Source organism: Quercus robur, chromosome 1 (genome assembly GCF_932294415.1).
Source record: "Quercus robur chromosome 1, dhQueRobu3.1, whole genome shotgun sequence".
Classification (NCBI taxonomy): domain Eukaryota; kingdom Viridiplantae; phylum Streptophyta; class Magnoliopsida; order Fagales; family Fagaceae; genus Quercus; species Quercus robur.
In genome coordinates, this window is record NC_065534.1 from 39506274 (window position 1) to 39518485 (window position 12212).

Genomic DNA, 12212 nt, shown 5'->3' on the forward strand with positions numbered 1-12212 from the left:
AAGGAAGAAGAAAATGCAGACCAAAAAAAAAAAAAAAAAAGAGGAAGAAGAAGAAGAGAGATTTTGAGAAGATGTGACCCAAGGGAAAGAAAAGCTGAAGATAAGAGGAAGAAGTGACAGCAGCAATAATGGCGTGAGAGAAAAGAGGAAAAGGATGAACCATAGGAAAATGGGCCAGTTGGCAAAATTTAATTTTAAGGGTGGTTGGTTGTTAGTTATGAGGGAAAAGGAAAAGGAAAAGGAAAAGGAAAAGGAAAAGGGGGGGGGGGGGGGGAGGGGAACACTCGTCTTTCAAAAAGAAAACTTCTGCCACATCCTCTTAAAAATATGGAGGAGTTATGCGAAAGTAAAAAGTGAGGGGATCCCAGAAAGAAGAAAAAAGTATTAGTTTTCTCACTCATGGGTTATAGGTAACCCACAAGCACAGGAGGCTAAATGTTGAGGTTCAAAATTGCAATAAGGAATTAGGCCCTTAAAAGCAAGAGGGGCCCAGCCCATGAAGAAGAAAGGCTTGGCCCTCAAAAAGATAAAGAAGAAAGGAATCCGGCCCATAGAGAGAAAAGAATAAAATACTAGGCCTTAGGAAGAAAGAAAAGGCATAAAAGGAAGCATGGGTCATGGACTTAAGCAAGAGATGATGCCCAAGGAAGCCCAAAAGGGAGGTAGGTAGGAGCTAGGTCAGGTTGCAGAGGATCCACCAGAGTCAGAGGGGGATCCTCAGGAAATGCAGTGGAAAACCAGCTGGGATTTGGACAGCTCAGGGTGGTGATAGGCCAAGAATGTATTGACCCATTGTGATGAATTAACCAATTAATTAGCCAAGTTAATTAATTAATTCAATTTTTATGCAATAAGTATGGTAGCACAAACAAATCACTAACTAAGTTAAAATGTAGCGGAAAATAATTGACACAGTGATTTGTTTATGAATGGGGAAAACCTATACGACAAAAACCCCACCGGGTAATTTTAAAGTCACCACTCTCGAGAATTCACTATTATTACACCAAGCAGTTACTAGTAAAGGAATCCAAGTACCTTATACCAACTTATAGTTGAACCCTTACCCCAATACCCAATTAGACTTGTTTTGTAATGACAATCTCTCTTTTTTATACACGGCTCCCAGTACGTAACTAACCAATTCGATGTGCGGATCCCAGTACGTAGATTACTCACCAACTTAAGAAAGATGTTGGCTACAAAGTTCTTCAGTTCATCACACGATGAAGATCACGAAACTCCTTAGTTACAAAACCCTACGGTGTACAAACACAATAGCTTCTTGAAGAGAAAGATGAGCTAGGGCACATGTCTCCGATTCACAATATACTTGTAAAAAACTTTTGCATTGAGTTGCATCAGATGTGACGGCCCTTAAAATAATCCTTATATATGTTTAGGTTATGAGAAAAGAAATCCCAAATATTTATTCACGCATTGGAGTGAAATTATCTCTAAAAAACAGATTTTCATAAACCTTGATAGATAACCTATCTATTGAGAAGCTGTCGAGCATCAGACTAAAACAGCTTTTTAAACCTCGATAGATACTAGCTGTTGAGCTTTAAAATCTAGCACTTCTCCACTTATTTCTTGGACAAACTTTCATGGCTTTAACACTTGAACTTGAAACCTTGTTCCTTGAAGTATCAAACACATCCTAGATCTACCCAATTACAAGTAAAGTGCGTTTTGTCAAAGGATTAGCCAATTCTATATTGACATATATTCCTAACATTGATTCACATATGTCCTAACAAGTGGCATGCCCAAGGGCATAAGGAATGAAGGAGGTCATGTCCCATCAGCCGCCCATAATTCAAAAGAAAGCTTTGGGAAGAGAGGGTGGCTTAGGAGTCAATACATGATGAAGGAGCCTAGTACCTTGAGTGAAATAGAAAGGGGGAACTAAGAAGGAAGGTGGCTGGGAGCCTTCCTGCCTTCCATCATAAAAAATAAAGAATCTGCCCATTTAGAGGAAAGAGACAAAGTGTGAAGCAGCCAAAGCTCTGAGATTTTTTTAAAGACCTTGGGAAAAGGATGAGAAGTCTTGACTTGGGAAGAGCATCTAGGATTACTCAAATAGGATCTCCCATAAGAGGAAGGTTAGCTGGGGACTTTTAAGTTGCCAAACCTCAAAAGAGGAAACAATGAGAGAAAGAGGAAAAGACTAGCCACCAATGTTGCAAACATGACATTGGTTCTGGTACCCAAAGCATAAAGGCATGGAAAAAAAACCCTAGAAGCGGCACTATAAAAGGGGCTAGAGCTCCAACCAATGGGCATTCAGAAAAGAAGCACCTAATATACTAGAAAAGATACAAAAGAGAGTTGTAAGCTGGAAATACAGTAAAAGAGGGAGATACTATGAGGGATCCTACTGAAATATTGGAGGATATACTTGGATTCAAAGGGATTCAAACCTCACAAGTCTTGGAAGCCCAAAGAGAGCTATCTAAGTCTGTGATTTTGAACTTTATTGAACCTTGTGGCATATCCTAGCGAAGTAGGACTTAATGTATTCAAATACTTGATATAATGAAAATATAATCTTACTCTATTTTGAGAATCCCTAACGTTCTTTTATTTGCACTCCCTTTAGTTCCTTTGCTATTCCTTAGTTATTTGTTTAAACCAATAAATGTGTGTGTGTGTGTGTGTGTGTGTGTGTGTGTGTGTGTGTGTGTGTATTTGTGTTGTGGAGCCCATGTCTTGTGCACAGATTGGCTCGTAAACGGCCTAACAAAGTCACGGTGAACCAAGCCCAGTCCACCAACTATTTACACTATCCTTTGGAGGCCCAGGATCCTCTCAGACTATTGGGCTTAAGCTCTGTCCAAAGAAGGAACCTACTCCTTACTCTCTCTCTCTCTCTCTCTCTCTCTCTCTCTCTCTCTCTCTCATTACTTTTTCTGTGTTTTTTTTTTTTTTCTTTAGAAACTCTAAACTGCATAAAGAGTATTTCTTAAACCGAGTATTCAAGAAGAAAAAAAAAATTAAAGGAAATCTTTCCATTTGAAGTTGCTTTGGTAATTTTTGCAAAATATCAACACCTCCCTTCTCTGAGTAATGTTTATTGCAGACAACCTTATTTGAATTTTTCAGTGAAAGACATAAAGAAGGGCTTTTACCGTTTAGTTAGGGTATAAGAATTGTGAGCGTTTTAGAATTATTCTAAAACCAACTGATACATTGGAGGGGAGAAAGAAGGGGGAGTGGAGGGGAGGGAGGAAAGAAGGAGAATAGATGAGAGTATAGTTGAGTAAAATTAGCTCAAAATAGGCTAATCTTAGATTAAATTTACTATATTCTCCCTTTCTCTTCTCTCAATTCAAAATGGGCCATAAATTACCAAAAGCCCTTCCCATCCTTCCTGTCAAATCCTTTGGAAAAAAACGGTCAGTCCCACAATTTTTATATCAAATTAATATCATGAATCATATAACTCAGTCAAAGGCTTAATTGGAAGTAAATAATGGTTTTGTCTGGTTAAAAAGAAGAACTGGGCTCATTTATTAAAGCGAAAGATCGTAAAAGTACGGACCAAGCTAATCTGATTATGAGACAAAATCAGGCCTTTGAAATGATGGTGGAGCGCTCTGTCTCTATTGCCAAGTCACCTTCCCATTTCCCTCAATGTTGGTCGTTTTTGAATATTTATTATTATTAAATTAATCAGTAATAATAAATTAACAACAAAGACCCAAACCACATTTCAATTTTTATTTTTTGAGAAACAACAAATATCCAACTCACATTTTATAGTCATTTAAAAGAAAATCACCTCGCAGTAAACATGCAATACACGTTACATGCTTTTCAGTTCTTTTGCCCGATCAATCACATTCTATAAATCACCACACCAACACACAGTGAAAAATTAAAGAATCCATTATTGTTATTACCATTAAAACCCTCCAATTTCCCATTAATTACCCTTTAAACCCTCTCTTCCTCCCATTACAAGCTCACAGTCTCACACTGTGTGACTCCAACTTGTGACTCACAATACAAACCCTTCATATCTCTCTCACCCTCTAAACTTGCAAACAACAATGGCGAACCCAAGTCTGTATGTTCTTCTACCGTTCACTTTTTTTCTTCTCATCCTCCATTTCCTTTTCTCCCAAGCTTCGAAAAACCCAGATTTGGAACCTCTCTTGGCGTTCAAAGCCTCTACAGATAAAGCAAACAAGCTTACAACTTGGAACTCCACCACCAACCCATGTACCTGGACAGGCGTCTCGTGCCTCCACGACCGAGTCTCGCGACTCGTCCTCGAAGACCTCGATCTCCAGGGCTCGTTCGAGTCACTCACCGCTCTGACTCAGCTCCGAGTTCTCAGCCTCAAGCAAAACCGTCTCTCAGGTCCCATTCCTGACCTCTCCAACCTCACGGCTCTTAAGCTCCTCTTCCTCTCTCACAACGACTTCTCCGGCGAGTTCCCACCGTCAATGCCGACTCTTTTCCGACTGTACCGTCTCGATCTGTCGTACAATAATTTTTCCGGCGAGGTTCCAGTATCGGTCAGCGGTTTGACCCACCTCCTGACGCTCCGGCTCGAGGAGAACCGGTTTTCCGGTTCTATTTCCCGTCTGAACCTCCCGAATCTGCAGGACTTCAACGTCTCCGGTAACCGCTTCTCCGGTGAAATACCCAAGTCTTTATCAGGTTTTCCCATTTCTGCTTTTGCTCAAAACCTGGGTCTCTGTGGGTCACCCATTGAGCAAAAGTGCAAAAGCCTCGTTAGTGATCCGACCCGACCTGGGTCTGAAAAAGGAGCCATTGCCTCACCTTTAATACCAGGTCCTAACCCAAAAACCACAGTATCATCGTCACCGAGTTCAGTTCCTTCAACCAGAACAACATCGCCATCAAAATCAGAAAATACTGGCCACGCTGGAGCCTCGAAAATAAGCCCTGTAGCATTGATAGCCATAATCGTGGGCGACGCATTGGTCCTAGCTGTCGTGTCTCTAATCCTCTACTGCTATTTCTGGAGAAACTACGCTTCAAAAATGCGTGACGGGCAGGGGAAGTCGTCAAAGCTGATAGAGAGCGAGAAGATAGTGTACTCGTCGAGCCCATATCCTGCTGGGGCTGCGGCTCAGTCCGGGTTCGAGAAGGGTCGCATGATGTTCTTCGAAGGGGTGAGGCGGTTCGAGCTGGAGGACTTGCTTCGAGCCTCGGCGGAGATGTTGGGGAAAGGCGGGTTTGGCACAGCCTATAAGGCGGTGTTGGATGATGGGAATGTGGTAGCGGTGAAGAGACTCAAGGACGCGAGTGTGGGAGGGAAGAGAGAGTTTGAACAGCACATGGAGGTGTTGGGAAGGTTGAGACATCCAAATGTGGTTAGTCTTAGAGCTTACTATTTTGCAAGGGAGGAGAAATTGTTGGTCTATGATTACATGCCCAATGGGAGCTTGTTTTGGCTTCTTCACGGTACGTATATATGTTCTTAATTTATTTTTCTAATTCAGCCTACTGTTTTTTTCTTTATAATTAATTAGATTAGATGAAAATGTGGAGCTAGCTAGCGTTTAGATTGTTTATTAGTACTTGGGTTTATTGGGTTCCAACTTTCAAGAGTTGTGCTTTTACAAACATAAATGTTACAGCAATTTTTTTAATTTCTGGGCTACCAAAACGTGATCTCTGATGCAATTGGACCATTTGATGTGATATTAAGCTTGAGCAAAATCTTGGAGGTGGTTGTTGTCTTGTTGATGAGAGCTAACAACGATCTCGTATAAATGTATGTAGTAGGGATTTTTTGCTTGCTTTTTAATTTGGTCATGAAGAAGCAGTGGGGTGGGATCCACTCTCAGTCACATCTCGCTTTAGGAATTGAAAAATGAATATATTTTTAACTTGCGATTTGGGAATTGGGTTTCCTTTACTTTACTGTATCATTATTATTATTATTATTATTATTATTCATTACAGACTGTGCACTGCTCGCAGACCCAGACCCAGACCCAGACCCTGACCCTATATACTTTGTCTCTCTTTTCTCTTTTTGTTCTTTTCCTGCTAGTGCCAGTACTCCTTTATCTATTTTTTAAATTAAATATGACCAAAAAGTGCAAAGTTATAGAATCCTATCCTATGCCTCATGTAAAATATTCTTGTAGTGCCTCGTACATAATTATATTGAAATTAAAGGGTGGTTGTTTATTTTTATTTATATATTTTTATGGGGACAGGTAACAGAGGACCCGGAAGAACCCCACTAGACTGGACCACGAGGCTGAAAATCGCAGCAGGAGCAGCTCGAGGACTAACCTTTATTCACAACTCATGCAGGTCCCTTAAGCTCACCCACGGTAACATCAAATCCACCAACATCCTCCTAGACAAATCGGGGAATGCACACGTGTCAGACTTTGGACTCTCGGTCTTTGCTGCCCCCACTAATGGGGGCCCACGATCCAACGGCTACCGTGCTCCAGAATCATCAGACGGTCGAAAACTCACTCAAAAATCCGACGTGTACTCTTTTGGGGTTCTTCTTTTAGAATTGCTCACAGGGAAGTGTCCCTCTGTGGTGGACAATGGTGGTGGGCCCGGAGGAGGAGGGTACAATAGTGGGGTCGTTGATCTTCCTAGGTGGGTCCAGTCTGTGGTCAGAGAGGAATGGACGGCTGAGGTTTTCGATTTGGAGTTGATGAGGTACAAGGATATTGAGGAGGAAATGGTTGGGTTGTTGCAGATTGCCATGTCTTGTACGGCTGCCTCCCCTGATCAACGGCCCAAAATGAGCCACGTCGTCAAGATGATTGATGAGATACGTGGGGTCGAAGTTTCACCTGGTCACGACACATTGGACTACTTGTCTGAGTCACCTTCCATGTCCGAGGATACGTGCGGCGCGAGTCAGTGATTTTTCTTTCTTTCTGAGTTTATATATTTGTTATAAACTACTAGTATTTGTTTGGACTTTGGACCATCTGTGTAAAAAAAAAAAAATGGCAATTGGTTTTGTTTTGTCTCACGAAAATCGGAATTTTTTTTTTCATCATTTGGGTTTTCTGCTAATTAAAGAAATTGCGAGTGATTGCAATATATATAGAGTTCTGTTTTAGTTATGATCTCTAGCATGCTGACACTGCATGTTTCTGGGATGTAACTAGCTTTTAGCCACACTCTTGAATGATTGGTACACAATATATATATACAATGAATTAGGATTTGATAGCCATCTTTATATGGGAAAGCAGCCATAATTGGTGGATGATTAATGTATAATTTGTAATTGATGTGTTACAGGTTTGAGGGATTATTATGAGCAGGGGAAAGGATCCCTTCCACTTAATTTCCTCTCATTCCATCTTTTTTTTTTTTTTGAAGGACATCTATTATTTTAGTCAGATGTGAGATATGTGGTATTAAAATAACCAATGGTTTTAAAACCATGTGTAAGCCATACATAATCAAACAAATGGCACTATCATAAATGGGCTAAAATTGAAAATTTAAATGGAGAGAATCTTCTCCCACATGTAACGACTAAGTATACGATATATAAATATATATATATATATATATATATATATATATATATATAGTGCATGATTTATTACTATGTGGCACTCTAATTTTGTATCTAACCTTTTTAACCTATTTTCATTAAGCTTTTTAACTATTACCTAATAGATCACAATAACTTCTTTTTACTATTGTACTATAAAATATGGGTTATTATTGACAATTACTCTTGTGTGAGGCAAAAATAACCAAGGGACCAATAAAGGGGAAACGGGCTGGGATATGAGCCTAACACAATTAATTTGTAGAGATAGGAAAGCGGACCAACACTTGGGCTTCTTATTTGACGGATTGAAATCAAGAAAAACAAGTCTAGATGGAAAGAAGTAAAGATTAATAAGTAAAAATGAGTGTAAACGGATGTATTAATGTTTCCTTGGCCGGCCGAGGAGCCTTACTACACTTAGTTGTTAGCTTAAGAGTGTTTCTCTCTCTAATCTCTAGGTTCTGATCCCTGTTCAATGGGATTCCTCCCCCTTTTATAATGGTCTCCTTTTCATCCTATCCTTTGGAGGAAATTCTGAGTGAACCACAGACTGTCTTGACACTGTTCAAGTGTCATTCAGCTATTAATGCAATTGACAAAGTTGTTACAGTGCATTCAATGCGGAGGTGATGGATGCTTCCCTAGGAAGTTCCCCCCGCCCTAACCTTTTTATCCATACTTGTTACTATTGCTTCCCTCAGTTCATTCTTCCTAGCCTGACGTGGAATTCATCTCATCCACTTCGGGTGACCCACGTCCAAGGTGATCCAGGTCTGGCCATCAAGCTCATCTTCCAAGACCTCTTGGGTTACATAGCCCTGAGCCATTCAGTTGGGCTCACTCATTCCTTGGGCTTAGTTTAGTAGAGGTACTCCCTTTGAATCCCCCCCCCCCCCCCCTCCCCCTCCCACAACTCTAAAGAATGGACTACCTTATAAAAATGGACCAGACCTTATGAAAAGCTCAAGCCTATTTATAATAGGCTATTCTATTTGTACCAGTATGGTCAAGGGGTGTACTCAATCCCTCTTTGTCCATTAGATCCTAGTCCCTCTCTTCATCGCTGGGTAGAACAGCTTGGTAGCTTGCAAGGATTATAACCTTGAGGTTACGGGTTCAAATCTTGTCTCTGCAACATTTTTTGTCAAAAAATGGAGGGTGAAAACACTGACCCACTTACAAACTCTCTTTCTCCTCCCCCACATGTAGATGAAACCCAACCAAGACCTTGACTCACTTATAAGCTCTCTTTCTTTGTACAAGCTTCCCTTCAGACTACACACACTCTTCAACTTCTTTGAAAACAATGGTTTACACTTCAGATTTAGTGATTATTTGAAGCCATAAATACAGAAACTTAAGAGATTTCAGCGTTTGGCCTATTAGGCTTCAATGTAGTCACTTCCAACCAATTATACAATGCACTTAACACCAGGTAAAAGTCACTTGATTTACGAAATTGAAGAATTAGTTTCATTCAATGTTTGCTTTTCATGTTGTAAAATCTATTCTTTTATATAAACCCATCTTCTTAGGCCCCGAAAAGTTATGCTTCTATAATTTCTTTCCCAATAATTAAATATCATTTAAAAAGCTATGTTCATTTTCAAAATTCATGTTCCTCTTAAATAGTTTATTTATTGATTTTTTGTTGAATCCCAAAAATATTATGTTTGCTTGAAGTATTTAGTTTAACTCTCTAAAAGTTGTTTATAATTCAATAGGAAAAAATTTGTATATATAAAAAAAAAAAAAAACCAATTGTTAACCCACAAAAAAAAATATTGATTTGTTGTTCAATCCCAAAATATTATGTTCGTTTGAAGTATTTAGTTTAACTATCTCTAAAAATTGTTTATAATTCGATAAGAAAAAAAAATAAAAAATAAAAAAACAATTGTTAACCCACAAAAAAAGAAAAAAAATTTGATTTATTTGTTGAATCCCAAAATATTATGTTCATTTGAAATATTTATTTTAGCTATCTTTGAAAACTATTTATAATTCTATAAGAAAAAAATAGTTGTTAACCCATAGGAAAAAAAAAAAAAAAAAAACAAAACAAAACAAAAAAGAAGTATTTTTCAAATACCTTTTCCAAAACCACGTTGTTCCTCTAACAGTTTTGAGTAGGGAAATTGAGGGGGTGAAATGGAGGCTGCAAGGCTTGCATGCCAAAGAAAGCATATGATCATGTACAAGAAAAAGATGTCCAAGATGTATTCCACAAACATACAATCGTCAAAGAAATTTGGAGGTGGAATTCATAAGAGTAAAAAGCCTAATGACATAGCAATGACCCATGAAACATATAATTGTAATAGAGCAAGACTTAACAGGAGAATGGTACTTAACCTTAACCGTACCCGGGAAAGTAGTAAAAATGCTCAATGTTTGCGGCGAACAACCCCTTCACTTATAATTGTTTTTTCTCACTCGATTGTTGAGCTTAATGGTGACGTATTTTCTTTTTGCTAAACTAATAGTGATGGTCCTACTACAACTACTGTGCAAGAATTTGGAAGACATTTGCCTACAAATGTTAGTGCCTTGGATGAGCATTTGCCTACAACTAAGCTTACAACTACTAATTTAATAATTGTTTATAATTGTACTAATTCAGTAATTATTTTGGTTAGAGTGTCTATATGGCTGTGACTTGCCTAAAAGTGTATTGAATCTTCACTTAGGCTAACAATACGGTCACCCTTGATGTACTGAGAAAACATGATAGTGATTAAATTTTTTCTTTAACAGAGGTTTGATCAAAATAAATTCTTAAAATTACCCATATGTGTCTTTCTTTTCGGTGTTTTGACAAAGTTACATTATGTTGAGGTCTAAAAAAATCATAGTAAAATAAGCCCAAGAAAGAATAAGCTAAGCCCAAAAAGAATGAGTTAAGCCCAGAAGGAAAAACCAAGCCAAGTCCAAAGGGATTATACGAAAGGTCCAGAGGATCCCGAAGCCCAGAAAAGAAAAACATCCAAAAAAGATCACGGCAAAATATAAGAAGCAAGGATCCTCAGGCACCATCAATAGACGCGGATCCTTTCAGGCACAAAAGGAAGATCGGGACAGCTCGATAGAAAGAAGACAGAGAAAAGAAAAAAAAAGAAAAACAAGAAAAACAAAAAATGCGAGCGACTTCTCACGGCACAGACAGAAGAGTCCTCGGGGAACCAAGACAGGGAAGAAGGATGACAACAAACGATCTTTAAAAAAGGCAGGATGGGATTCCGCCCAAATAGGAAAGAAAAGGAAAAGCTGAAGGCACCAGAAGTGGGGATGCCGAGAAGGGCATACCTCAGCACTCCCAAAGAAGATAGCCAACAAGAAGCTTTCAAAAGAATCAGAACTGAGAGAAGGAAAGAATAAGAAGAAGCGGAAAAGGGACTTACCAAGACAACAGGGACAAGACGTGCTCTGTTCGCAGGAAAGCAAAACAGGGGAACCAATGGTTCCCCGGGACGCCCAGAAAACTCCATTATAAAAGGAGGGGATGGGTTGTGAAGAAGGCAGTGAGAAAAAAAAGGAAAGAAACATAAGAAAGAAGAGATTCTCTAGGAAAAACTATCAGAAAATTTGTGCAGAAAGAAAATACTAAGGGAAAAACAAATACTGCTTCCCGATATCCTGTAAAAGCAACTATGGTACATACTCGGATTCAACGAGAATCAAACTTCGCAAGTTTTGAAGGCTGAAATAGCCATTCAAGGCTGCAATTTTTGAGCTCGTTTGGACCTTGTATCACGTCCTAGTGAGCTTTCTGTAATCAAATAGACAATGCCTTAATGAAATACTGTTTCATAATTCCCAGGATCCCCACAGTACCTTTTTTTTTATCGTCTTACTAATCCTGCTTTTCTTTCTTTTTGAACTTACGTTGTTAATTTTTGGCACTCCTCGATATCCTTGTTTGTCATTTTTTCTGTATGTTGTCAGGAGTATTCTCTGCATTCACTTGATTCTTAAACAGCCATTTAGCTGCGGTGAGTCAAGGCCCAGTCCACCAAATCCTTTTCTTTTTCATTCAGGCTCGGGATCCTTGAGCCTGAGTATCCCGAAAAAGACACTCTCACACATTAACACTTATAGTTTTTGCAAACTAAACAAAATGACTAGGATTCACAAATTTAAAGACCTATCAACTATATGACCTTTTTCAGCATGTATATCAGTATTTGATAGGCATAAGAGTACTAATTGGATTTATTTTATTTTTGAAAATCGGTTTCACCATTTCATATTAGCTCAATTGATAAAATTTCTAATTGTTGAATAAGAGATTTGGGGTTCAATCCCCTCACTTACATCAAAAACCAATTGGTGTCTTGGTCTGATGATAAAAAACTATTATCAGCAGTGGACACCATCGGTTGAAACTTTCTTTAAAAAAAAAAAGTGTAAGTAAATAATTAATAAAGGAGGAGCTTATGTTGCATGGTCATAAAGATGATTTTTTATATAATATTTTAAAATAAATTTATACCGTGGTTGTGCATCGCACAGGACTTTGGCTAGTTTGTATAAAGGTAAATAGCCTATTTGGTACCGAATCTTTATGTTATATGTCAATTTGATCTTTAACTTTTCAAATGTGTCAATTTAGGCCCTAACCTTTTGGAATTATGTCAGTTTAATCTTTGATTGATGGAAAATGCTTATAGTTATT

At 38.6% G+C, this 12212-nt stretch overlaps 1 protein-coding gene across 1 annotated transcript; it reads left to right on the plus strand.

The window, feature by feature from the left end:
• The first annotated feature begins 3936 nt into the window (after positions 1-3936).
• LOC126689631 (probable leucine-rich repeat receptor-like protein kinase At1g68400) lies at positions 3937-7210 on the plus strand. The gene is made up of 2 exons (XM_050384863.1): positions 3937-5445; positions 6210-7210. The coding sequence occupies exons 1-2, from the start codon at positions 4059-4061 to the stop codon at positions 6884-6886; spliced, it is 2064 nt and encodes a 687-aa protein (XP_050240820.1). The 5' UTR covers positions 3937-4058; the 3' UTR covers positions 6887-7210.
• Positions 7211-12212: the final 5002 nt, after the last annotated feature.